This window comes from Saxophila tyrrhenica, assembly GCF_035928015.1.
Source record: "Saxophila tyrrhenica strain CCFEE 5935 chromosome Unknown scaffold_1, whole genome shotgun sequence".
In the NCBI taxonomy this organism is placed as follows: Eukaryota; Fungi; Ascomycota; class Dothideomycetes; order Mycosphaerellales; family Extremaceae; genus Saxophila; species Saxophila tyrrhenica.
The window spans coordinates 1,398,673-1,424,595 of record NW_027041733.1 but is presented as its reverse complement, the minus strand read 5'-3'; the positions used below and the strand labels follow the sequence as shown (position 1 = coordinate 1,424,595).

The 25,923-nt window shown below is 55.1% G+C and overlaps 11 protein-coding genes across 11 annotated transcripts; 4 read left to right on the top strand and 7 right to left on the bottom strand.

The window, feature by feature from the left end:
- Window positions 1-331: 331 nt before the first annotated feature.
- Window positions 332-2,996, top strand: LTR77_000635 (uncharacterized protein; the record flags this gene model as incomplete). Its single annotated transcript, XM_064797900.1, has 3 exons — window positions 332-1,457; window positions 1,514-1,758; window positions 1,815-2,996. 3 exons carry the CDS (start codon window positions 332-334, stop codon window positions 2,994-2,996), a joined length of 2,553 nt encoding a protein of 850 aa, XP_064664134.1.
- A 417-nt stretch (window positions 2,997-3,413) lies between these two features.
- LTR77_000634 (uncharacterized protein) lies at window positions 3,414-4,819 on the bottom strand (the record flags this gene model as incomplete). Its single annotated transcript, XM_064797899.1, has 2 exons — window positions 3,414-4,666; window positions 4,717-4,819. 2 exons carry the CDS (start codon window positions 4,817-4,819, stop codon window positions 3,414-3,416), a joined length of 1,356 nt encoding a protein of 451 aa, XP_064664133.1.
- Window positions 4,820-5,286: 467 nt separating this feature from the next.
- LTR77_000633 (uncharacterized protein) lies at window positions 5,287-6,137 on the bottom strand (the record flags this gene model as incomplete). The annotated part of the gene is made up of 4 exons (XM_064797898.1): window positions 5,287-5,390; window positions 5,454-5,541; window positions 5,599-5,736; window positions 5,799-6,137. 4 exons carry the CDS (start codon window positions 6,135-6,137, stop codon window positions 5,287-5,289), a joined length of 669 nt encoding a protein of 222 aa, XP_064664132.1.
- A 669-nt stretch (window positions 6,138-6,806) lies between these two features.
- On the bottom strand, window positions 6,807-9,092 carry lsb6 (Phosphatidylinositol 4-kinase LSB6; the record flags this gene model as incomplete). Its single annotated transcript, XM_064797897.1, has 1 exon — window positions 6,807-9,092. The coding sequence occupies one exon, from the start codon at window positions 9,090-9,092 to the stop codon at window positions 6,807-6,809; it is 2,286 nt and encodes a 761-aa protein (XP_064664131.1).
- Window positions 9,093-9,514: 422 nt separating this feature from the next.
- YVC1 (Calcium channel yvc1) lies at window positions 9,515-11,448 on the bottom strand (the record flags this gene model as incomplete). The annotated part of the gene is made up of 2 exons (XM_064797896.1): window positions 9,515-11,378; window positions 11,432-11,448. The coding sequence occupies 2 exons, from the start codon at window positions 11,446-11,448 to the stop codon at window positions 9,515-9,517; spliced, it is 1,881 nt and encodes a 626-aa protein (XP_064664130.1).
- A 414-nt stretch (window positions 11,449-11,862) lies between these two features.
- spc24 (putative kinetochore protein spc24) lies at window positions 11,863-12,536 on the top strand (the record flags this gene model as incomplete). Its single annotated transcript, XM_064797895.1, has 2 exons — window positions 11,863-12,284; window positions 12,344-12,536. 2 exons carry the CDS (start codon window positions 11,863-11,865, stop codon window positions 12,534-12,536), a joined length of 615 nt encoding a protein of 204 aa, XP_064664129.1.
- A 209-nt stretch (window positions 12,537-12,745) lies between these two features.
- Window positions 12,746-16,222, bottom strand: BST1 (GPI inositol deacylase; the record flags this gene model as incomplete). Its single annotated transcript, XM_064797894.1, has 2 exons — window positions 12,746-13,001; window positions 13,059-16,222. 2 exons carry the CDS (start codon window positions 16,220-16,222, stop codon window positions 12,746-12,748), a joined length of 3,420 nt encoding a protein of 1,139 aa, XP_064664128.1.
- A 1,404-nt stretch (window positions 16,223-17,626) lies between these two features.
- On the top strand, window positions 17,627-19,329 carry LTR77_000628 (uncharacterized protein; the record flags this gene model as incomplete). Its single annotated transcript, XM_064797893.1, has 2 exons — window positions 17,627-17,725; window positions 18,124-19,329. The coding sequence occupies 2 exons, from the start codon at window positions 17,627-17,629 to the stop codon at window positions 19,327-19,329; spliced, it is 1,305 nt and encodes a 434-aa protein (XP_064664127.1).
- Window positions 19,330-19,618: 289 nt separating this feature from the next.
- Window positions 19,619-21,697, bottom strand: irc3 (putative ATP-dependent helicase IRC3; the record flags this gene model as incomplete). Its single annotated transcript, XM_064797892.1, has 3 exons — window positions 19,619-20,497; window positions 20,556-20,949; window positions 21,000-21,697. The coding sequence occupies 3 exons, from the start codon at window positions 21,695-21,697 to the stop codon at window positions 19,619-19,621; spliced, it is 1,971 nt and encodes a 656-aa protein (XP_064664126.1).
- A 254-nt stretch (window positions 21,698-21,951) lies between these two features.
- Window positions 21,952-23,586, top strand: LTR77_000626 (uncharacterized protein; the record flags this gene model as incomplete). Its single annotated transcript, XM_064797891.1, has 1 exon — window positions 21,952-23,586. The coding sequence occupies one exon, from the start codon at window positions 21,952-21,954 to the stop codon at window positions 23,584-23,586; it is 1,635 nt and encodes a 544-aa protein (XP_064664125.1).
- A 138-nt stretch (window positions 23,587-23,724) lies between these two features.
- Window positions 23,725-25,861, bottom strand: LTR77_000625 (uncharacterized protein; the record flags this gene model as incomplete). The annotated part of the gene is made up of 2 exons (XM_064797890.1): window positions 23,725-24,958; window positions 25,065-25,861. 2 exons carry the CDS (start codon window positions 25,859-25,861, stop codon window positions 23,725-23,727), a joined length of 2,031 nt encoding a protein of 676 aa, XP_064664124.1.
- Window positions 25,862-25,923: the final 62 nt, after the last annotated feature.

The window sequence follows — 25,923 nt, the reverse complement described above, 5'->3', positions numbered from 1 at the left end:
CTCGTCTGCTTTGTCATACACCTACCCCCCTAATGAATGCCTCCATCTGCGCCTCAACCAGGCTCTCGGCTTCTCACGTATCACAAAGCCATACTGCCAAACGGGCAATGGCATCCGCGGCAAGACGTTGGCAATGGTGCCACAAAGCAATCTCACCCTGAAAAGTTGATGAGTGTCTCCATTCACCGGCATCAAGAATTCACACAATGTAAGTGAGTTTTTGCTTGGGACACAGTCTTCGTCGCTCTTTCCCTTTCACAATGCGGCCATCCGAGAGGTTGTCTTATGCGACGTAACGACGTACGAACAACACCAATCGAAGGTCCACGACATGGTAGCAGAAACGACGCCAGAATGGAGACTTCAAGACATCATCTACGTCGCCATCGTCGGCTCCGTCATGGTCGCCGCCTTCCTCGAATGGATCCTCTGGCTTCTAGCGTTTCTCTACTGCTTGGTCAAGGTGTACCAAAAAGCTGAAAGCAAAGGACGGTTCGGCATCAGATTTCTGGCGGCGCTCAACATGGTCTTTTTCACTCTTATGCGCTGCATATTCCTGCCTGTGATGATCGTCACTCTGCCATTGCCCCCGCAGATCTCGAAGCATCTGCCTCTAGAGATGGTTAGTGGCCTGCAATGGTTCGCCTTCTGGTCGTTCGCAGGTTTGCTCACTATACCCTGGCTGTTCTGCGTGTTCCAGTTGGTCACTCACAACATCGGCCGGACACGGAGAATTAAGACGGTGCTGGACGAATACTCGGCGCCCAAGGTTGTGATATGCGTGCCCTGCTACAAGGAAGAACCCGAGGTACTTCTCCGCACGGTAGACTCCATTGTTGACTGCGACTACCCGCCTTCATGCCTGCACATCTTCCTATCGTTTGACGGAGAGCAAGAGGACGAACTTTACCTCAGCACAATTGAAAAGCTTGGGGTTCCGATCACCCTAGACTCGTTCCCGCGAAGCATCGATGTCAAGTACCACAGCTGTCGGATCACGGTCTCGAGATTCCGTCACGGAGGCAAAAGGTCGTGCCAGAAGCGCACTTTCCAGCTCATCAACAAGGTCTATGCTGAATACCTCCGCCGCAACGACAATCTCTTCCTCCTGTTCATCGACTCGGACTGCATCCTGGACAGAGTCTGCATCCAGAACTTCATGTACGAGATGGAGCTTAAGCCGAGAAGCTCAAGCAAGCACAACATGCTCGCAATGACCGGCGTAATTACATCTACGACGGAGAAGAACACTCTCATCACCGTCCTGCAGGATATGGAGTACGTGCATGGACAGCTGTTCGAGAGGACGGTTGAATCAGGATGCGGAGCAGTGACGTGCCTGCCAGGAGCGCTGACTATCCTGCGGTTCTCAGCCTTCCGTCGCATGTCTCAGTACTACTTTGCCGACAAGGCAGAGCAGTGTGACGACCTCTTTGATTTCGGGAAGTGCCATCTAGGTGAGGATCGTTGGCTGACGCACTTGTTCATGATTGGAGCAAGACAGCGCTTCCAGATACAGGCAAGCTTGTTCTCTTGCTGCGAGAAAGGACACAACGGCTGACGAGGATTCAGATGAACACAGGCGCATTCTGCAAGACGGAGGCGGTGCAGACGTTCAAAAGCCTTTTGAAGCAGCGCCGAAGGTGGTTCCTAGGCTTCATCACTAACGAAGCATGCATGTTGACAGACGTTCGACTCTGGAGACGCTATCCACTGCTTGTGATTATTCGGCTTGCGCAAAATACCATCCGCACGACGGTGAGCGATCCTGAAGCTCCATCCTCGAATTCATCATACTGACCGACGTAAACCAGGCACTGCTCTTTTTTATCATGGTCATCTCGCTCATCACCACTTCTCAAGCTCCGGCCAACCTTCCCATCGGATTCATCGCCGTCTCGCTCGGTCTCAACTGGGCGCTCATGCTTTACTTCGGCGCAGCGCTAGGACGGCACAAACTGATGCTGTACCCGCTCATGTTCGTTCTCAATCCGTTTTTCAATTGGCTCTACATGGTGTACGGCATCTTCACCGCCGGCCAGCGGACATGGGGCGGTCCTCGTGCCGACGCTGGCAAAGCAGATGAGAAGACCACTCCCGAGCAGGTGATTGAGCATGCAGCTGCCCGAGGCGACGAGTTGAACGTCGTACCCGAGACGTTTCGCCCGGCACTTGAAGGGGCAAGGCGGAGAGTACCTTACCACACCCCTCTGATGCCCTCGGAGAGCCTGGACGGCCGCTTCGCACCTACAGAGGCCGGCGCGGGTGGGTGGTATGTACAGGCCAACGACTCAGGCGTGGTGCAGCGACATTGGAGCCCGAGGCGAGTGGAAGAGGGAAGGATTTATGGTAGAAGCCAGAGCTCGGACTCGGCGACCTCCCGTGGCAGCTCCACATACTCTACATACACCCCGAGGAGAGTGGAGAGTCTGGTAGATGTGGAGGACGCTGTGACTTATCACAACCGAATGGCGCAGCAACGGCCGGCCGGCGGTGCGCACTTTGAAGCGATGCGGGTGCCACCAACGGAGATGACCGTGCAGGCTGTCAACGGCGCACTCGAACATCGGAGGCAGTCGGTGGACTCAGCGGACTCGGTTGACTCCGACGACTCTATACCGCTCCACTTCGAAATTCCCCGCCGTGGCCGTACGCCGGAACCGCGTTCTACCACATCATCATCCCAACTACACCCTCAAGCCCCGCAATCGAACCATCCAGGACCTCTCTCAGCGTACCCACCCAGTCCAACCCTCCACCCGCACTCCGCCGGCTTCACGGCCGGTCCCAGCCCTTTGGCACGCAAGAGCTTCACCTGGATCGCTGCTGACGATGCGAGGCACGGCGGTTCTGTAAATCGACAGCAGTCGACTCGGACACCAAGGCGGCACTCGGTGGCGGAAATTGAGAGGAGGGGGAGGAGGAGTGTGAGTGTGGATAGGCATGCGAGAAGGCGGTTGAGTAAGGTGAGGAAGAGGGCGGGTAGTGAAGGCTGAGCGCTATCAAAACACACTTCTGGAAATGATTACCTATCGAGCGAGTCGGTGAGTCAAGTCTTCCCGCCACATCAAGCTCAAGGCAAGATACCTGGTGTCCTTTCTTCTGAGGTAAGAAGATGAATTAAAAAAAGACATCCCTCCTCCCACCACTGGTGTATCGCAACAGTACTTCCATCCTTCTCCTACCCCCACCTTCCTGGTCTTTTCAACATCGGCTTATAGTTATGGGGTTTTGGTAAGGGGTTATCTAGGTTGGGTGACGGTGGGCCGGGCTTAGGTCGGCTGGCTTGTGAAGGGGGGTGAGGTCATTCCTTTCGGGGTCGACCGAGATACAGACAAGGGCGACTATGTTTCCTGGATCTTAGGTGCGTGATATATGCTTTCTCTGACTGCTGATGAACGAGTAGAGCAGAGTCATAGCTTCGACGCAAGCCGATCCTGCCTCCACTCGCCGTTCTCTACCCTGCTGCACACCTCTGCCAAAACCCGGCCAGCCCATTGAAAATCCTCCTCCCCAAGATACACTTGTGCGCTCAGCCGCATCCACCAAGACTGATCATAGTAGATGATGGCTATGAAGGTCTTGTAGTCCTGGACGAGTGTCTTTGCGATCCACTGGCCTATGCTGGCAATTTGCGCCGCATCGCCAGCCGTCAAGGCATTGGAGGACAGCGGCAATCGTACGTTCGAGAAGTTGCAGTTGCCCAGCGTGCCTTCTCTGTTCTCCATAACCTCTGTCTTCAGGATGCCGGACAGTATGGCGCCTGCTCGACGGGCGAGCCGACTGCAGTAGCCCATGATGGCCTCTTCGCCTACCATACCGTTCCAGCGGACTTTGCTACGCCACTCCAGAGCCGCCGGTATGCACAGGTACGGCGAGTCATCCAGCGTTCCGACGAACTCGAAGTTGGTCACGTATTCGCTTTTGCCGGTCGGTGGTAATGGATTGTTGATGCCTCCTCCGTGCTCAGGCAGTGGCACGAAGCCATGGCTGGTCGGCAAGGTCGACCGCATCGTTGCTTGATTCCGGAGAGGCACATAGAAGACCGCGCAGCCTCTTGGAACGTTTAGCCACTTGTGACAGTTCGAGATGAAGAAATCTGGATCGAGCTTGGAGAGGTCAAGGGGAACGTGGCCGACACCATGGGCTCCGTCGATGCAGGAGAGGACGGCGTGCTTCTTGCATAGCGCCGTCAGTCGTTCGAACGGCATCCGGACGCCAGGCAACGAGACGATGGTGTCGAAGATGGCTATCCGCGGGTTTCTCCCTTTGCTGCGGAGTTGTTTGACTGCTGCTTCGAAAGCGTTGCACAAGTCGGCATCAGAGCATGGATACGTGTACTGGATCTTGTATGCTTCTGCCGGTGTCGTCTCGACGATGTAGCTTACCGTCTTCTCGCAGGCTCCATAGATCGTTGCGAAGTAGATGATGACATCGTTGGGATTGAAGCGAATGTTCCGAAGTACGGTGTTGATGCCGATTGTTGCATTAGAGACGAAGACGCAGGTTTCCACAGGAGCGTTGAGGTACTTTGCGATTGCTACGCGAGAGACATCCAGTTGCTGCGGGTACTCATATCGAATGAAGGCATCTGGTCTCCTCTCTCCAAGGTCCTGGTAGTATCTTTGGACTGAGCGGACTGGTGTTGGTGATGCGCCGAATGAACCTGTTGATGGATGTTAGTCGTATGCTTTACCATCATTGGAACATACTCACCATGGTTCAGGTTACGATGCTCGAAGCCAAAGTACCTGGCTGCATCTTTGCCACACTCGAACGGTTCTAATGCTGCAATCTTTGCCATTGGCGATTTGTCCATTGTTTTGCTTGACCCTGTTTGGTGTGGTTGAGCGATAAGATGATTGAAAATGTCTTCCAAGATCCTTCAAGTGACGAAGGTATCGATGTCAAGTGACGAGGGCATTGATGAAACGGATCAATCGCCCAAAGAAAATGACTCTGAAGAGTTTAAGACTCAGAGTTGTACTTGCAGCAGGGCGTGAAATCTGCACCAGATTCGGTCTGGCAGCAACAACCTTGTGGTCGAAGTGGAGAACTTGCACGTTTTCATCATCACTGCGACAAAAGACATGATCACTTTTACAACAAATCTGGAATGTGAACAATCTCATGCTCACCAACAAGCGAGAGCGTTTCTGGCTCTCACACTGCTTTTGGTAGTGCCGCAGGTCTACTTAAATGTACTACCATTCTAGCCATATCTTCATTCCCCAACGTTCCCTGCCACTCACACACCTCCCAAAGCAAGGCCGATGCCGCCTCCACTCAGCACATCGATGGCGCCGAAGCAAGCTTGCTGTTGACGAACGACAAGGCATCGGCACCGTACTCAGCCTCGTAGCCGTTGTGCACATTGGCGTCACTGCCAGCTGTAACGAAGTGAGCCGTTAGTCAGTGCCTTTCGACAACAAAACAGCATCATCAGCACTTACTGCAGCAATACGGGTCGGCGGAGTCGCAGTACGACTGGATGGAGCTCTCGAAGGAGCCACAGGTCGTTCCGGCCAAGGATGAATCGAACTGGTAACATATCAATCAGCTGCACGTGGTATAGGAATGGATGGGATGAGCACTTACGCCACCAGCCGAGCAAGTCCCGACATCAAACGAAGCACCAGCATTGAAGGTGGGAGCGCCGAACATGATGGCAGCGACAATGTTATACTGCGAGATCGATGTGCCCTCACAGAGCGCAAGGTCAAAGATCTCAGCACCCTAAAAAGCCACCATCCCTCGTCAGCTCGTTCAGCAACTCCCATGAAACTCCAAAGCCTCACCTGCGAATACCCAACAAGCACCAACTTAGTATCCGGACACTGCTCCGCAAACGCCGCCACCTGACTGTTCACCGCACTCACGCCCGTCTGCCTGGACTCAGCATACGACGGATTATCCCCCGACGCCGGGTAGTCGATGGCCTCCGACGTAGCGCCCGGGTTGGAGGAGATGATATTGTCGACCAGTTGGCCGGCGGATCCGTAGCCGGGGGAGGCGGTCGTCTCGCGGGCGCCGAAGATGTGGATGGAGGGGCAGGTTTGGCGTTTAAGTTGGTGGGATAGGGGGGAGGCGAGGGCGGATCCTGCCAGCAGGACTATGGAGAGGGTGGGGGAAAGCATTTTGCTGGAGGGGGGGAGGTGGAAGGAATGTGGGATAGCTGGAAGGAAAGATTGGGATAGCTGGATGGATAGAGAGGGATTGATTGGACGCGAGGTGTTTTGTACTTACTGTTGAATGTCTGGTTGTCGATTTAGCCTGTGGCCGAGAAGACTTACGAACAACCTGGACCCGTGCATCACGTATAGTGGTGGTGGACGAATGTGATCATAATGAAGTGAAACCGTCCATTGGCTCGGATGACAGGCTGAAGGCATGCGTTTTCGTGAGACTCAGGTAAAGTAGCAGGTATCGTACAGATGCGGAAGCCCTTAACAGCATGGTTGTCTCCTTGTTTGGTGTGAGGTAGAGTGGAAAACCCGGATGTGTAATGGCAAGACTGGGTTGGTGTTTCAGATAGATGTCGATCTGGGGATGGCGGCCGGAACAGCTTCATCAGCGGCACCCAGAGCGCAAGAGAGCTGTGAGCTACAATAGTAGTTCATGGTGGATACTGGCTATGATGCGCGACGCACCGCTGGCGCCATATCCATTCTTCGCCATCATCTATACCCAGCCCGATGTATGATGGGTCTAGCCATACATCCTTCGCGCAGCGTACCCAATCGCCAAAAAATGCTCGATTTTCCATGAACATCAATACCGGCCTAGTCTTTGACAGCACGTCTTCCCTAACACCAAGTAAACACCGGCGGCCGACTCTTAACCATCTCCAACCTCTCCACAATCACCCTCCTCGTCACTCCCTCGCGATCGTTCGCCGCCGCGTATCCCAGATCTCCGTCCTCCTCATCCCCATCTCTCATTCCAAAACCCCTGGCCACTGCAAAGCTAAACCGTCTCCGTCGCTCCGAAGGCGAATGTCCTTGCAGCAGCGACCGCGGCGTGTCCAGGCTGACTCTACCAGCTGTCCTAGAGCGGTAGGCGCCTGGTCGTGGGGCGGAGGCGGAGTGTAATGCTGCTAGAGAGAGTTCTTTGTTCGTCGCAGGAGACTTGGGCTCGGCGTGGATAGACTGCGAGCTGTTCTGGCGGGAATGGTTGAAAGGATTGTCCCTTGGCTTCGCAGGCGGACTCGTCATTCCAAGAAGGTCCAACTTGCTCGTCGCAGGCGCAGAAGCGTAGGCAGCGGAAATGTCCATCTCCTCTTCCTCTTCTATCCCGCCTGCTCGGCGGAGCGATTGCGCAGCAGGACCAGTCGCGCGACGCATCTCCTCGCTCGGGCGTGTAAGGGGCATAGCGACGGGTATGTCGACCAAGTCGTCCCACACACAGACTCGCGATCGCCTAGTAAGCTCCAGCGGTCCGTGGTCGGGCGTCTTGAGAGTCTCGACGACGTTCCAGGCTTGACCTTTCATGACCGCCATCTGTCGTGCGAACATTCTGTCCTTGAAGTCGGCGTCGATTTCGAAGGTTCGTCGTAGTTTGTTCTGCGTCTCTGACCACCAGTCTTTGGAGGTCAGTAGAGGTAGGAAATGGTTCCGTGTATTCTCCGAGAAAGGCTTCCCGATCAAGCTGACGGGTAGGAATAGCCAGCCGAAAGGATAGCTCCGCCATGCATCAGGATGCTTCCACGGCCACGAAAGACTGTTGTCGATGGCTCCAAGCCGCGCGTGATTTGTGTTCCTATCATCAGGCACCGCGGCAGTCATGTTCTCATTCCTCCTATCGTACGCTTCCGCGCTGCCGTCGTCCGCTTGACCTTTCGGTTTGAAGTCCGCCACAATTGTGGCCTCGTCCTTCGTCGTATCAATCCTGATCATCCAGTTGTCCGTCCCTCTATCCGTATTTCTCATAACATAATCCAGAATCACAAGCTTCTCCAGCTGCTCTCTAAAACTTTGCTGTAGCTGCTCCGACCAGAACTCCTTTCGACTCCTACTGGCCTCTCTCGTCCCCCTTCCAGCCCCTTCATCCTCCGTCTCCTCCTCCTCAGGCACGGCCTTGCCACTCGGCCGACAAGTCTGATCCCACCGCTTCCTCCGCCTCCTCTTATGATCCGGAGCATCTGTGAACGCCCTCGTCTGCTGATCCGGCCAAGGATGTTCTCGAAAGAACTCAGTAGCCCCCTTGAACCCCTTCAGGAACACCTGAAACGACCCTTGCTTCTCCGGCAACACCTTCTTGCCTCGCCGAAACTGCCTCCGGTCCCAGTAGTCGTAGAAGAAGCTCTTACTGCTCAGGCTCACAACCTCCGTGTATGGTACGATGTTCGTCCGTAGCTGCACGTCGAGCACATACGCCGCTGCCTCGGAGACGTACGATAGGTTTGGAATCAGACACGCCCGTCCGAAGAAGAACGGGAACAGGTTCCGATGTATCCACTTCGTCCACTTCGGATTCTTGCTCGCATACGGCTCTTCGTCCTTCGGCTTGAACACGCCCAGCACCTTCCCACCACTATTCCGCACAAAGTAACTCCCGCTACTGCCCTGCGAGATCAGCGTCGGGTGCATACCCAGCTCAATGGCCGTCCTGACACTCTCCACCAGATCATCAAACTCTACTTTCGAGAGCCTTTGATCCGAATCATCATAGTCGTTGTCCAAACTCTGCTTATTCGCCGGCCTCACGCCCTCCGGAGGCACAAACACCGAATGGTGGATCTCCAGCATCTCCTCCTGCGCGCTCTTCCCCTTGATCCGCTTGATCTTGAACCGCTCCTTGATCTCCTCGGCCCATCGTTCCAAGCGAGCGTTAATAGCTTTGACGTCCACACCGCTGTTCGTGCGCCGTCGCCGTGGCCGTCGTGTGCCTGACAGACTGCCGGACGAGGGCACGCGCATGAAGTCCCGCCGTTTCGGCTGGATGGGAGCATATTCAGGGTCTTGCGAGGAGAGGGTCGGGGGGTCTTGGAAGGGGTCGTCGTTGTCGCTATCGGAGTAGGGCTGTTCTTCCTCCTCTTCTTCTGCTTGGGCTATTCGTGCGTACCCGGACACTTGTCGGGGGCGGCGAGGCATGATGGCTGAGGTGTCGCCGCATGCCGGGTTTGGGAAGGGTACACAGGGTAGCGGCTGTTGTTCCGGTGAGACTGGCGTAAGGTTATGTCTGACAAGATGTAAGTGTTCAAAGGAGGGATCGCAGTCTCATTGGATCACCAAAGCACGTCACAAGCTTTGAGGCTCTGCGGGAGCGTTGCAGCGGGAGGAAGAAGGAGCCGACGAGCCGAGATCTACCAGAAGACAGAGGATCAAATACCTATTAGATCACGCTGATAACCTATCACAGTCCGACGAGACACTGTAATGTACACCCACACTACACACATATCTGCAGGTAACACCGGACTCTTACTCCAGGACGAGGACCCAAACGCCAGGCTTCAAATCAACCCCAACGAACCACACATCCACCATCAACCACTTTCCATTCGTACCATCAACTAAGACGTGCCATCCGTAATCGCCCCCTTCTGCATCCTCTCCACCATCTCCATCAACTGCTTCATCTCCTTCCGCAGCGCCTGCAGCTCCAACATATTGCCATCAACCACAACATTCGGCTTCGTTTCCTCGACCTTCTTGTGCCACCCTGAGCCCTCATGGTCCATCTCATCCGCCAATTCCTCCCACTCCTCGATCGTGTCGTCATCCGTCTCGTTGCGGTTGCGATTGAACTTGACCTTGTGTGCGGTGCGCACTTCCAGGTAAGCTGTAATGACGAGCAAGGGGCTGTAGATGATGCCCATCACGATGTCGTTGAGACGCTCGTAATACGCCTCCGACATCCACCACTCGAATGGTAGAGATAGGCAAAGGAGCTCGATCAGGTTGAAAGGGGCGATGAAGACGTTCTCATCCGGGGCGCGGACAAACTGTATCGTCTTTTGGCTGAAAAGCGCCAGATACTCGTCAATCGCATTGGAGGTGATATCTTCGTAGGCGCTGTTGTAAAGCGCAATGAGCACGTTCAGCAGGATGACGATGATGATGAAGTTGTAGATGTAGTAGAGGATCAGCCCGAACGGCGGCTCAAAGGTGTCCCAGACGTCGAAGCTCGGGTCGCCCATTATGGCGTTGAGCATCTGCTGTATGATCCAGTTCACGGCGGTGAGTTGCTGATCCGTTTGATCCATGCCGATGAACCCTTGTAGGAAGCCGATGAGCACGACGATGAGGAGGGCGAAGAAGATGAGGGATTCCTTCATCATGACTTTGAGCACGACCAGCATGGCGCCGAAGAAGCGGAAGGTGTCGAGGTAGAGCAGCATGCGCATCCAGAACATCGGGGCGGAGAAGGCGAGCCAGTCGTAGGAAAGTTTGTTGAGGAATATCCGTTTCTCGCTCTCGTATTCGTGGCTCAGAGCGACGCATCGCGTGACGAAAGAGATGGCCAGGAGAGTGTAGAGGGTGCTGTTGAAGATGTTCCAGAAACCAAGGTAGTACCGCCCTATCTTATAGAACTTGCCGAACTCGTCGCAGATGAAGCCGAGGGTGAAGATGTACAGCAGGCCTTCGACTGGGTCAAGCTCCACACCAGGGTTAATCGTGTTGATAGCACCAGTGTAGAGACCGAGGAAGATGAGGGAGACGACGATCTGGAGGACATTCTGGTATTGCGGCACTCGCATCCGGTCGGGATCGAAGTGGTCCAGATAGCGTGTCGAGGTCTTGTCCTTGTAGTCGATGAAGCGGGATGGGTCGTCTTCATCTTGGATGAGCCAGCCTCGCCACAGGTGGTTGATGCACTTCTGGTATCCGCTGCTGCCAATGACAACGACAGCATGGATGTCCACGGCTTTCTCGATCGCATTGGACGGCTTCGTCTCTTCCCCGCCGACCAGGATGCTGTAGCGCTTGAGCAGCACTTCCTGCATGAGGTATGGCATGTCCTCTTCCTCTTCAATGATGAACTTGGCCAGTCGCTCACACGCCACTGCGCGGAGTTCATGCAAAGCCGAGTCCCATAGCTCGAGCTTCGCCTGCGACTCGAACCAAGTTTTGCAGACCAGCAGGCAGTAGACGACACAGGAGCTGTGGTCCTTGTCTACTCCAGAAACCTTGCCAGCAGCTTTTGCGGTCGCCATGACCTGTGGCGTGATGACATCGCTGTGAGGCTGCGTGATACGCTCTTCGGGCAGCTCGCAAGGGACGACCTGTTCGATCTGGTACTTGAGTCGGAGAGCTACGTGGGTGACTTCCCTTGCGGGGATGGCGGAGGGAATGGCTGTCTCACGGTGAGACGGCAGGAGGGCTTGCAGCTCATCGTGAAAGTGTCTGCGGTCACGGTCGGCATACGAGAAGAGTCTGCTCTCATATCAGTATCTCAATGGCACATGAAGTGTTTCTGCTCAACTCACTTCCCCCAGTTGACCATGGCGGCGGTTTGAATAGGTGTATCGCAGGCTCAAGGTGGTGGTGGTGTCTTGCCGCTTCAGTCGCAGGCGGTTGCAGTTTTAGTTATACCAATATCTTCACTGCCTCATTCGATCACAGATTCTACACGTGAAAGCAGCAGAGACTTCGAGCAGGTCAATGCGATAACACAGAAGTTGGCTGGAGCTCTCCCCGCTTCCAACTTTCAAGCCATCGCCGATCATTGTGGCGTTCCTGCAGCGGGCCGCAGAGATAGCTCGGCACGTTGCTTCGCGGGATCCCGAGTGTTGATCAGACCAAACATGCTTCTGATCTAACTTCAACCACCAAAACTCCCACCACAACAAAACGAAACCATCTCGAAGCAAGACACCATCACCACCACCATAAACCACTCCATCCACTGAAAGCAAGTATGGTCCTCTTCGACGACCCCCCCACCGCCCTCCTCCGCGAAACCACCTCCCAATTCCACATCCACCCAGACCGGGACTCCCTCTCGCGGATCTCCGACTCCCTCTCCGCCCTCTCCACCGCCCGCACCTCGCGCCTCACCCACCAACGCTCCACCCTCAAAACCCTCTCGCGCCAACTCAACGCCCTCCACGAAGGCCGGCGATGGGAGGACGACCACCACGACGCCGGCGGGCACGCGGAGCGGATGCTGAAGATGGACACGGAGAAGTTTCGCATCGCGAAGGGGGTGAGTGATGTGGAGATTGAGGGGGAGAGGTTGGAGGGGGAGCGGGCGGGGTTGAGGGCGCAGTTGAGGGGGTTGGAGGAGCAGGGGGTTGAGGGGGGAGGGAAACGGGTGGGGGAGGGGGAGGATGAGGTTGTGTGAGTTTTTCTTGGGTGTTGAGAGGATGGTGGTGGGAGGGTGTGCTAATGATGAGTAGTTTGAAGCTGCATATATACCGCTCGTTGGGGATTTCGGCGACGCAAGATCCGAAAACGGGAGAGTTTAGTAGGGCGGTGGTGAGACGGGTAGGATCGCCGGAGAGCGGGAGTCATGGCGACGTTAATATCATTAATATTGATGGCAAGGTCGACAGGAGCTTCTACGCGAGGGAGTTGTGGGATGCGCTCTAAATGGGCAGCTGTAGGAGAAGGGTCTCGGGAGGCATGACCCGGTGTTTGGCATTTAGCAGTCAGAGGACAGGCGTGACAGGATACCCATGAAATGAAGATCCGCGGATGTTGTTGATGTATGAGGACGATTACTCATTAAACAATACCCACCATAAGCTCTACCATTATATACAAACCGCTAATCGCGACGGCAAGAGCCCCCCAATCATCTAAGGTCTCTTCTTTGTATTCCTCCCGTATCCCCTGTGCGATCCTGTGGAAGTAGCTGGGGTATTACACGCAGACGCAAAAGCAGACGGCACCCACCTCGCCAGCGAGAGCGAGCCGCCGTCGGAGCAGTGTAAGACGAACAGCCACGCGCAGAGCGCGTTGACGATGTAGTGCAGGCGGTAGGCGTACGTGACGCCGTAGATGGCGGCGTAGAGGGCGAGGGCGAAGGTGAGGGTGTTGGTGAGGAAGCGGATGCTATGATGACTTATTAGCGTTATGATGTGGCAGTGGGCGGTGTAGGAATGAACATACCGACTGGTGACGCGCGGCACCATGTTGCCCGTACTCTGCGTCTCGACCAGGAGGATGAATGGCAGGATGCAGAGGAGATTGTGGTGGGTGGAGAAGGAGGTGAGCCATTGCACGGAGAGGTTGTGCATCCAGACCACCAGAGTGGGGAGGTTGAGGGGCAGGATCCAGAGCATGAGGAGGAGAGTCGCGTGGGTGTAGTTGCACAGGTTGTATGTTTGGGTGGAGGAGATGTCGCGAGCCGCTCGTACCGCCCGGACGCTCGTCATGAGCTGCACCATGCAGAGGACGAGGTAGGCGAATTGGTATGGGATGACGGTGGCGACGAGCAGTAGAAGAACGCCGGTCGTGTAGATGCGCTGCTGTGTAGTGGTCGTGGTGAAGCCCGTTGGGCTCCTGCGGCTGTCGTCGGTGCGCGATGTCAGTGAGCGGATGCGCGTGTAGATGAATTCGAAGGTATTAGTGACCATCAAGACGAAATAGTTGGCGGTGATGCAGATGCCGACTGCGATAAGACCGAAGAGTGGGACGAGAAACCAGAAGAACGGATCGGAGGTGCCTAGTAGAAGATCGTTGATGGTGAAGTCGACAGCCGTATCAGTCGTTCCAGTGGACGTGCTGAGCCATTGTCGCGCCAAAGGTCCTTTTGTAGCTTTCGACAGTGCGATGCCGAGGAAGGTCATCGCGGTGAAAATCATGGGCAGCGAAGTGCGCAGACACTGATCCATGCTCTGCGAGAAGCTGACGAAGACGCCGGTTGCATCGTAGACCTTGAACTGCTTGCGCATAACAATGGCAACGACGAGCACCGGCATGGCAGCCAACACTGTCCTGTATCGCATGACGAGCTTTCCAGCGCTGCCCAACACGTCGACGCTCAGCGTGACTTTGACCGTGGAGTTGCAAGTGGGATCTGTCCAGAGCTGCAGAGACAGCCCTTCGCTCGCCCCGCCACCACTAAGGGGAGGAGGCATGTACGGGGATATGCCGTGGACGTTGATGTTGCCGCCTTGCGTGTTGACGAAGTACTTGGACTCGTATGGCTCTTGGATGTACTGCCGCAGGAGCGGGGCGAAACTCTCTGGTGCGCCTTGACAAGGGCGCCGGTCAATGTCAAGTCGATATGCGAACAGCGTGGAGTGCACTTCTGGGATCTTCAACTCGGTCATCATGGGCCGGCTCGGAGGTAGCTTGCGTTTCATTCCCTTCAAGAGCAACTGGTGGTGGCCTTTGCTGACGAGTATGGAAGAATCCTTGGCCGAGCTGAACTCTGCAAACAGCCAGCCGTCCGAAAGCTCTGAGCTCCTTTCAATGACTGCAACGAACTGATTATCCGACATGTCGGCGACTTCATATTGCAGGTATGAGAACGGCGTCGCATCGTCGAACGCGTTGATGGACTCGTTCGTCGAAGCGGGCAGCAGCGAGACGTCGATTGCTGCATTCTTACAGGCAAGGCGGGTAGAGCCAGAGGAAGAACCGCTCGCATCGTCCCTGTCCATCACGTAGGACAGCACCGATGCTCCAGTCGGTGGCGGCGACACGCTGCATAGGAAGACTGCGACCGAGCCCTCTTCGTCACCAGTATCTAATCGTTGGTTCGTCATGAGCGTGAACTTGCCACCTTCGGACTCAGGCTGTGAAGGAACGGGCATAACGTGTGCTCTGGTCTTGCCACCGTGGCCCAGTGAGCGTAGCTCCAGGCGGTCCCCGTGCGCCATCATGGTAGTGGAGCTGTGCTCGAGTGACAAGAACGTCGTCGGCTCGTGATTCAAGGCTTCCTTCTCCACAACCGGCTCCATTCCAGTCAGTAACCGCCTCCGCAATGCTGCAACACGCTCCGGCTGGGCTCTTGTCTGGGCCGGTCTTCTCGCATCCACCACATCGAAGATGGCTCTGACCAGCGCTCGTCGGAACTGGTTGCACCACATGATTGCCAGATGGTCCATGCCGGTCCATACATTGGGTATGCTTGAAGTGAAAACTGTAAAGCCATGTGTGTCCGGGACCAACGATGTCAGTGAGGAGTACTCGGACGCGATCATGGTGTCCAGTCCTCCTCCCGCAACAGAGACCAGTGTGACATCTGCCAATGGATTGTCGTCGGAGGAGCCAGCGAAGTAAGACTCCCGCCAAAAAGTGTTGATGTCCTGATACGCTGCAACCATAGCTGCGTCAAACGAGACAGGCGGTCTTGCATGAGGCGCAGATAGTGTGACTATCGTGTTGATCGACTTCTCCTGATAGTTCGGCATGCGTAGCATTGTACGAGCCACCACACCACCCATCGAATGTCCAAGGATGATGACGGACTTCGGATCCGGCAGCCCGGGTTCTCGCAACGACATCTGAGGATTGTGGTAAAGAGCCAAAATGTACGCGACTGCCTCGTTCAAGTATTCTGCTTGGTCCAGCATTGTCTGGCCATGGAAAGCCGTAAGCTCCTCGTTGAAGTCCACTGTGAAGAAATCTAACGGCCGCTTCCCGCTGCTGATCTCTCCTGCATTACCACGAAGCTGGTCCTGGAAGTAATTCGCTGCCTCCGCCGCGATTGGGCGCATCTGCTTATAGCTGCCAGCGTTTCCAGGTATGAACAGTACTGGAATGCCCTTGACTCGTGTATCCTCGTCCACCCCTCCTTCCCGATACAGGTATAACGAGTACTTGCTCGCGAATCGTGTGTGTTCGGTGTCAAAGTCGGCGAATCGCGAAAATGAAGGTCTCATGTAGGACATTGCACAGCCCTTGGGATCCAACTGCCGGGTCAGGAATGCGTGTGCTATCGCCAGCAGCAGGAGTATCGAGCATGCGCTGGCCGCCAGTGTGAGGAAAGAGCAGCGCCATGGACTGCGCACATGCGCGCGACTATGGCGAGGCGGTTCTTCTGTAGGTTCGGGGGTGTCTTTGCTTCGCACATGGCCGTTTGCCAATGGGCTCTTCTCCGCTGCGGTGATGCATGGAGACCAAGTGCTGTGGTGTTCCTGTGCCGAATTTCTTCGCGCCTCCCTGCTACTCTTGCTGTCGGGCGGCTTGAGGGTGTGTTCCCCTCGTGGGAGGTCCTTGGTCGGCGTCATCTCGTCGCTCCTGGCATTGCCGTCTGGCGTGGTGCGGGTCGCGAGGTCGAGGCCGTCCTCATCTTCTTGAGAACCCGAGGGACGTCTCCTCATTGAGCGCTATGCCGGCGGCGGTGGCATGCACAGGCGCAGCTAGCGGTAGGAACAGACGATGGTGATGACGAGGGTGTGAACTCTGCTGCAGACACGCTCGGCGGTCGTTGCCGAGACGTGCGTGGTGGGAGGTGGCAGGCACGTTGCAAGTGGGCTCGTGCTGGTGATTGGAGATTGGGGTGAGTGCGCGGCCCACTCCCGCTTTGGCTCTGGCTCTGGCTCTGCCTCTTCTCCCACGCCGCCTCCTCTCGCTAACTGGACATGACATGATAACCTTTGACACCTCACTCGCGATAAGAAACTTGCAATCGCTGGTGGAGCACCTGCGCGACGGGAGAGCTGGATATGCGCGACGCGAAAATAAAGCTGCACGCCCGCAGCACCCCCCATCTTCCAACCTTAAAGATTGCGACGACAGGCCAGAAACTGCATGATCTACGACGCTGCTGTCGGCTCTAGACCACGCGTACAGTGCTAACTGTTGACGTGCCGTCTCTGCTTCCTCATTGATCAGTTCAGCCTTTTCTACTTCCTTCATCCTCCCTTCTCCTTTTCGAAGAAAAAACCGCTGGCAACCGATGGCCTCTCAATGCGTGGCCAAGCACAAGCTGCGTAAGCCGTGCAGTAGCTTGCAGTGCTCGACGCAGATAGCTGGCAGAGCTGTTCGATTGGTCCGGCGGTGGGCGAGAGAAAGAAGCACTTCCAACGTCATGTCGAAGACTGAGCGAGTCATGCCGATATCTGTGGTATCTTTCGCATAATATTGCCAACCACGCAGCAGCAGCTCACTCTTTGCTACAACGAATAGGACACGCTAAGTCTGTGCGAGTCATGTCAATGTCTGCTTCGCTGACCATATCTATCAGCTACTACAGTCTCGACATGGTACTTTGCGAGGGGCAGTCGTTGAACAGCGACAAAACAACCTTTTCACCTCTCAACGTGCCCAAACCATCTCCTGAGCAATGGAAGCACATTCGTCGCGCCCAGGTTGCTCTCCTGCGCAGCACTACAGGTAGCCATTTTGAAGCAGGTATATTTGATAGTTACGAGAGACCATGGCTTCGGATGGCTCGCGTACTCAAACAGGTCTATGCCAACCACAAACTATTTCACGAATGCGTCTGCGCAAGAGAGCCATCAGAGGAGAGAGAAGTGAGCCTTCACTCCTTATCCAGAGCGAGAGCGTACGAAGGATCCTGCATGCGACCTCCGCCCGCGCGAAGCACAATTTTCGAGAATGAAGCACGATATAATCGAACAACGGTAGTGCCCGCGCTCGATTCTCAGTTCTCACCTCACGATCCAGTCAAAAAGTCTGGCTTGGCAAAGTTCTCTTCTCATACGCCTCTGCGACATCCAATACACTCCAAGGTAGGAATCACTCTTTACTCTGTAAAACTCATGGTGCCTACCGAAGACAGTCCGCTCGCCGCTGCAAAGAGGGCTCTGAATACCTTACCAAGCAGGCTGAACCTTTATAGGACCAGCGTTGCGTACCAGGTAACGTCCAAACCTTCTTCTCTTCTTGGCTGTAATACGCTGAACCAGATTTTCAATACCAACGCACACTGAAAATTTCTGGGTTTTGAAAAAAGGGCATATATCTGTTGCCCTCTCGACCTGCTGTTTTCTTTCCCAAACTTACAAACCTTACAGTAACACTCTGACACACGTGCACATCGCGCACTCCACATCGCACAGTACACATCGCACAGTACACATCGCTCACTACACATCGCACACTACACATCGCACACTACACATCACACATCATACTCTACCATCATCTTCCTCTACCATCACATTCTCCTCTACCATCGCATCCTCCTCTACCATCCTCTTCCTCTACCCTCATCCTCCTTTACCATCATCATCCTCTATCATCTCTCTCGCACAAGTTGCCTTCTGACATCCAAACAAAAATCATCGTCCTCTCGGACACCCATGGCGAACCTCTGAAGCGCAAAGTCAACACCACAGCCGACGTCGCCATCCACTGCGGAGACCTCACCGACGAGTCCAAACTGGACGAATTCAAGGCCACCATCGAGCAACTGAAAGCCATCGGCGCCCCCATCAAGCTCGTCATCGCCGGCAACCACGACTTCACACTCGACGACAACGCATACGCCTACACTCGGAACGAAGTCAAGCGCACCATCGACGACGCCGCACTTACAAGGACATACGGCTCCATTGGAGAAGCCAGAGTACTTTTCGAGAGTGAGGATGCCAAATCCGCAGGTATCGTCTTCCTCAGCGAAGGTACCCACAAGATCTCACTCAAAAATGGCGCACTCCTGACCGTCTATGCCAGTCCTTACACGCCATCCAAGAGCAGCGGCTGGGGCTTCCAGTATGACCCTCAACAAGGCGAGCACCACTGGGAGATCGATAGCTCGGTCGATCTCGTCATGGCTCACGGCCCTGCGCATGGAGTTCTCGACTACACCGGATCAAGACAACGAGCTGGAAGTCCGAGTCTCTTCGCCGCTATCGCGAAGGCCAAACCGAAGATGCACTGCTTCGGCCACATCCACGAATCCTGGGGTGCCAAACTGGTCACATGGCGACCAGAGACTTCCGACGAACCTTCGCACTTCACCGACATCGACAACGATCGGTCGACGCTGATCGAAAGCCGTGCGACGCTTCACAACGGCAACTTCGACGACCAGGAGCTACTGGATGCTAAGGCAGCAAAGCGGACAACCTTCTACGAACAGGGTTATCGGGACATGAATGACTCGATCACAGCCAACGAACAGACGCTGTTCGTCAACGCGGCTATCGAGGGTGTGGAAGAAGACGAGCAGCACCTGCCCTGGCTTGTCAACGTCTCGCTGCCTGTTCTCGAGATTAGCAAGACAGACGACGCCGGTACAGCGGATGAAGTGGCCATCAGAGGGGTTCGGGAGGCGGAGAAGGTGGGGGAGCCGGATTCGGTTCTCGCTGCCAGCAAGAAGAGGAGAGCGGATGCAATGGCCGGCGAGGCATTGGCTGGAGGCTCTTGCGCGGAGAATGGCAGGTCGGCGAAGCGGCGCGCTGTGCTTGGGTGGGGGCATAGGAGTCTGCGGAGGAGAAGAAGGGATGCTCTCACTTAGGAGTATGCAAGGGGAAGGAGGGGTTGGCCTGAGAGAATCATTTGCTTTAGGGATCGTGAAGGAGAAGCGAGAAGTTTTCGACAGGGAATTCGGCGAGCGTTTTTGAGGTTGCGGCTGCATTTGAGATATCCAGTGTGACAAGCAAGCATGGCGTTGGGAGAGCTCTGCAGCTATTTCGTCAATGGCGACCGTTCCAACATCACGGCCACCATCTCGATTTCTAATGTAAAAGTCTCGTGCCCAGTATATCCTCCAAATTCTCGAAACCCTCCTTCGCTGGGGCTCGATACTAATTCTTCCACCAAGCCGGCGCTGCCTTGCCACTCCTCTTCTTCTCCTCCTTCTCCTCCTGCGCCTTCTCCGCTTGCAACCGTTTGGCCACCTTCGTGGCACCATGCTTCAGCTTGGTAATCCAATCCGCAGCCCGTCCTTTCGTAATCGATCCCGGCTCCAGCTTCTTATCCTCAGCGCGGAACTTGTTCAAATGCACAATTTGCTGCGGCGTCGCGTCCATCCCGCGCCATGGAGCGGAAAGAGCGATCACCGCACGGAGGAAGTGCTTCTTGGCATATGTGTCTGCTGCGTTGATGGCATGTTCCAGTGTCGGAGTTGATACGATGTCCCGAGGACGCATGTAGGGCGACTTGCCCTTCACATGGCCTCGAAGGATTTGCGTGAACTTGACGACGTAGTCGTCCTCCTGCTTGGAAAGCGTGAGGTAGCTGCCCGTCTTGTCGGAGAGGATGTAGCGGGAGCTGTCCACCTGCACCCATGCCAGTCGAGAGAGGCCGCGGATGTGTCGTTCTCCTGAGGTGCTCTCGACGAGCGAGTTGACGTCGAAGTGCGTGAAGGTGATGTTGCCATCGAAAGACGATCCGCCAGATGCGTTTTCGAAGGCAGCTTTCGCGGCCGCTTCCATCTCGAGTCCGCGTTCTCGACGGCTCTTCAACTCTTTCAACGTAGAGGCTGTTGCATCTTCGACGATCTCGTGCGGGTCCAGCCCGAACAGTGTCGGCGTGGTGACAATGCCCTTGTCCAGACTCGCGACCATATCAATGATGTGGCAATCTTCCTTGCCGGGAGACTTCCTCAAGCCTCGTCCGACCATCTGGATAAGCAGATTGCGAGACTTGGTCGGCCGCGCGAGGATAACGCAGTCAATATTCGGCTGAACAAAGAGGTTGTCAGTGGATTCAAAGTTGGTTGGATCAAAAGGGTGGACATACTATATCCGTGCCTTCTGTGTAGAGACCGCAATTGATGAGTACAGGAAGCTCTCCAGCTTTGAACGCTGCCAGTATCTCCGCTCGTTGTTTCTTCCGGGTAAGGCCGGTCACGTATTGTGCGTCGATTCCGTGAGCTCGGAATGTACTGCTGAGTGCTGCTACATGATTAAGGTCGACGCAGAAGGCGAGCGTTGACTTGCGACCTTCTGCAATGGCCAGCCATGACCGCACAGTGATCTCGTTGATCTCAGGCGTGTTGACCACCTTTACTAGTTGTCCCGTCTGGTAGTCACCAGTCTCGGTGGACTTGACTGTCGACAAGTTGACGCCAGACTGGACTGTCGTGAAACGCAGGGGCGCCAGCCAGTCTCCTTCAATCATGTCGATGTAGTCCCTACTGTGATATCAGTCGACTGTAGCACACATGACCTTGACTAAGCTTACATGTGGTAGACAATATGGTCGATCGCAGCCCCCAGACTCAGCCCGTCTGCGCGGGAGAAGGTCGCCGACACACCCACCAACGCAGTGACGCCTCGTTCCGCATCCTCCTTCGTGGCCAGGCCGAAGTATTCCAAGACTGTATGGTAGGTTGAGGCGACGATGTGATGCGTCTCATCGACCAGTACGAGCTTGAAGCGGCGGGGATCGTACCGAGACAGCCGATCGCCGGAGGTGATGCTCTGTACGGAGGCCACTGTGATGTCCGCGAGTCCAGTGGCGTGCATGTCAGCCATCTCGACATCGACGATCTTGTCCGGATAGATGTTTCGACATGTCTGAGCCGCCTGTTCAATCAGCTCGCGGCGGTGGGCCAAGATGAGCGTCTGGGTGGCATCTTGGTTGGGCGGAGGCACCGCGTCGATGAGGTGACTGAAGACGACCGTCTTCCCTGAACCTGTCGCCAAAGACACCCCGAGACGTTTGCTTCCGTTTTTCAGGTACTGAAGAACCGACTCGATGCAATCATCTTGATATGGACGGAGCTGGATCTGAGATGTGTCTGCGCGCCATCTTGGAGTTTCTTTCGAGAACCAGCGTACCCTGCTGGCTCGAATAGCGTACCTTTGCAACCCGGATAGTGCGCCTGCAATACGAGGGCTCGATCTCAAGACTCTCAAGCCATGTACGAGAGGTCGCATCTGCGCATTGTAGATGTGGTGGAGAAGAACCGACGACGCGGTCGCGTACCTCACAGCGTGACGTTGGAAAAGAAGGCTTCTGATTGGCTGCTGATTGCCTCGCGCTAGCGTATGTTCAGCTTCCAACTAGCTTAAAAACTAGTTCTGTGTCTTCTTTCTCGTCGTCTGCACAGGCTGGCATGAATCTTAATGCGGTACGTCTGATCACACGATGAGCTGACGATCGACGAGAACCGCTCAGACTTGCTGGGACCATGTCTGTGTCCTCCTTGGACTGGAAAGTAAAGCAAGCGTCGCCTTCTACTGAGGAGAGCGCATCGCTTGAGAATGCAGTACAGTCTGCGTCTCGGCACATGGGAAATAAGACGAATGGATCTTCGAACCGCAAAAGAAAGCGACAGTCGAAAGCGGACAAGGACCGTGGTCCAGCGAAGACTTACCGAAGGATCTTCGAAGAGACTCTCGACGGTCGCCATACCTCTCGTATTCAAAATGTTCATCGGCTGCCGCCCTCCCACATAGGGGGCGCATACTGGAGCGAGCACGAGAAGGATGCCTTCTTTTCAGCCCTTGCGATACGTGGTCCAGATGACTTGCCTGGCCTTTCGAAAGATATTGGCACCAAGAGTCAAGCAGAGGTTAGAGCCTACGTCCTCTTGCTGCGCGACCAGTACCATCGAACTGACTCACAAAGTCCTGCATTGCTGGCTCGCATGGCAGATATCCCAGCCCCGCATGAAGTGGACGACCAATGTGAGAGTCTCCTGGATACAGCTGCTGACTCGCTTGCGCGCGAGACGTTCCTCCAAGAGGCTGAGGTAGAGCAGGCTAGATTCGGATCGCGGTGGTTGATTGACAACGCTGTAATGATTAAGGATGAGGACGAAGCCGATATCAAGGTAGAGGAGGATGCAACACCTGACTACACTGATAAAATTGAGGATGATGATGAGAGGGAGACTGTTGACTCAAAACCTCAGCAAGCTCAGTCGCCTTTCCAAGTGGAGTCTCAGACTTCTACCACCACCGACAATGTAGGAGGACACCCACTTTCAGAACTGCTTGCTACGTCTTCTTTCATTGCACTATCCCAAACCCTGTTTATGAACAGCAGCAACCGTCAAGACAACTGGCAGACCATGGACGATACCATCGACAGCCATTGGGCCACGAGTCCAGCCATGTTCCGCTCTGCTCTCGACGACTTCCACGACATTACTGTTCAGATAACACGCAAGCTGGTACACGCAACGCTTCTCCAAGCCATGTCAAGGATCCGCGCCAAAGACACCGATAACGCACCCGAACCTCTTGTGACCAAGACCGATGCAAGGACGGCTGCTGACATCTTGGGCATGAAAGATTGGAAGATTTTCTGGGCGACTGTACCGAGAAGGTGTAGCGTCGAGGTGTACACTGAGGAGAAGAAGTTCAGAGACGGTAGGCAATCGTCCAAGACAGGTGTCCGATTGACGTATGACGAAGTGGAAGCTGCGCTGGGCATGGACGCTCGACAGACCACCGGAGGCACAGACAGCTACTGTATCAAGGACGAGCCTGGATCGTACGAGGACAGCGATGGTTCTGCAGGGACAGATGGCAGTAGAGATGAGAATTCTGATGAAGGAGAGCAGGAAGTGGATGTACTGGAGTTCGAGCTCAAGGAAGATCAAGCAGTCGACTCCCAGGATGTGAAGGCTAGTAAAACACAAACACTTCACCTCTTAGACCGGCTGGGCTGGGAGCGCTCGTCTTCAGAAGATAGCGTGATCGATTTGTTGAGCGATGAGGAACCTCCTGCCCGGACTAGGCGAGGCGATTCAGATTGGAGGGGGCACACAAAGTATGAGCCTGGCTGGGAGCGTGCATCTCGATTGGACGAGTTATAACATCAACACTTTGTTCCATTAAGAGGGTATTCACTATTCCGTTTGATTCTTCATCCTTCGTTTTCGGTATCTCATGTCCTCGCACCCAGCAAAAGCAAGCAGCAACGCAAGCAGCAACCACAAAAACCGACAACGCCCCTATGCTGCCCCGAAGGCCTCATCCAGAGCCACAAACGTCCCACTGCCCCAACCAAACCACTTCTTCAAACGCTTGCCCATTGAGCTCAGCATCACCGGATCAATAGTCGGCTCCGGATGCGGCCTGTGAAACACAATCACGCCATCTTCTTTCTTGAAGCTCACCGCGCTGCCGCTGCCTTGGACCACGGCGAAGCCAGCCTCGGTCATGGCTTGCAAGAAGTGCTTCCAGGCGTAGCTGCGGACCTCCACTTTGTATGTTGAGAACATCGCATCGAACAGGGCGAGATTCTCCGGCTTGAGTGGTATGCATGGGTTGACGTCTTGAGCAGTGGTGGTTGTTGGTGTAGTCTCCTCCACGGAGATAGTGAATTCTTCCTCCGGGGATGCCGCCTCATCGGTGGTGGTGCCGGATCTGCGTGTCTTCTTCTTTGAGCGAGCAGGGGTGCCAACGAACTTCTGCGGTCTGTCTGGGAGCGATGTCTGGAACGACAGTGGTGATGGCTTCAAATTCTCCGATGCAAGCGAGCTTTTCGTGGCCATGTACGCAGAGAACAGCTGCTTTTCATCCTCGAGAACCTGGAGATGCGCTGGGCTTTCGACTGCAGAAAGCGCAGCCCAGTCCTGGTCAATGAACTCGTATGGAAACCCATTGCGCTGTTGTAGCGCCTTAAGACCACCGCGAAAGGCAGCCCAGACCCTGGTGAGGTGCTTTCGAGAGTCTACGGCACGCTCAAGCCACGTGCTGTCCATCTTGCCCTTCGGCCACTGGTGATCCGTGTAGAAAGCCTGGAGATGCTGTGACACCTTGGTCTTTGCGATGATGTCCGGGAGACGGAGGTTCTGCTGGTATCCGGATATGAATTCCCGACGGTGCAAAGGCATCTCGATTTCGGGCTCAGATGGTTCGCGAGTCCAGGATCGATCGCACGTTATGTCGATGCGAATATCGTCGAGGACAGCCATCTCCGAGACCTGGCGCAAGAGCTGATCACTGAGACGGCTACGCTCCTTCGGGTTTGCATGTTGGAGATGATGGTCCAGCACGCGAAAGTGGAAAGCTGGCGCCATGGTAAATTCGCGGTAGTCGTCAAAGCCTAAGCTTTTCAGGCTCCAGAACAGCTTGTCGGTGTGGAAGGCATCTCCGTCATTGATTGTCGGGGCCCGAGTGCCATCTTCCTTGATGATACTTCCCCAGTCGTAGTTGCGTTCGAAACCACGTTGGAAGGGCAGGCTGCGAACAAACGTCAGCATCCGGTCGTCTCTGCAGTGTGAAGGCCTTAAGTGCTGCCCAGGCGCATACACCAGTCCACGGAGAAGTAAGAGAGCGTCGAGCTTACCTGTACTCAACCATCAAGATCTGTTGCACCAAGTGCTCGGTGGTCACGCCCCAGAGGGCGTATACATCGTGCTCATATCTCATTCTGGTCTCCCTGCTGGGCTCTCGTTTGTGCGCCTCGTGCGAATCGACCATCCTCCGGCATTCTGTCAACGTTTGGCGCCACCAGATGTATCGTCGAAACAAGTTGCAGATGATCTCATCGACGTACGTCTGCCAGCAGCTCTTGGAGTCCGTGCGCTCGAAGTACAGAGTGACTGCTAATTCGCGAACCAGGTATCGCATGTAAGCAGGATCAGTCTGTGCCATTTCGAGCTCATCACCTGATTGGCGATACATCGACTCGACCAACTCCAAGGTTCTCTGAGGATCGAACAAAGGTGGCGCTGAGAAAGGCTGTGTTGCAGACGCTCGTATCGACTGTGTAGAAGAGACGCCGAAGCTGAAGAAGCCATTTTGGACGAGCTGGTCCCACTTTGGGGAGGCGGCTGGTGCGGCAGGCGTGTTCTCGGACGCGCAATCACCTGCCAGAGGTGTTGCGGTGACATCCAGCGACTGATTCTCATCCAGGAGAGCCTTCACCATCAACCGAAGGAAGCGCATCATCTCCCGCTGAGCGAAGAGAACATGATGGGCTTTCTGGTACCCGACGATTTCCCAGCGATGGCTTTTCTCGGGATCCCACTTGACCAGCTTCATGCCGTAGTGCGGCCCGGCCATCGTCACACAGTGGCGGTTGAACTCCGGTATCAGAATCTCCCAGTACTCGGCAAGTTTGAGCTGATAGTTGTCAAACATCATCCACTCCTCCCGTTCGAAGCATCAGCATTCTCGAGCAAGAATCAACTTATGTCAGCGCC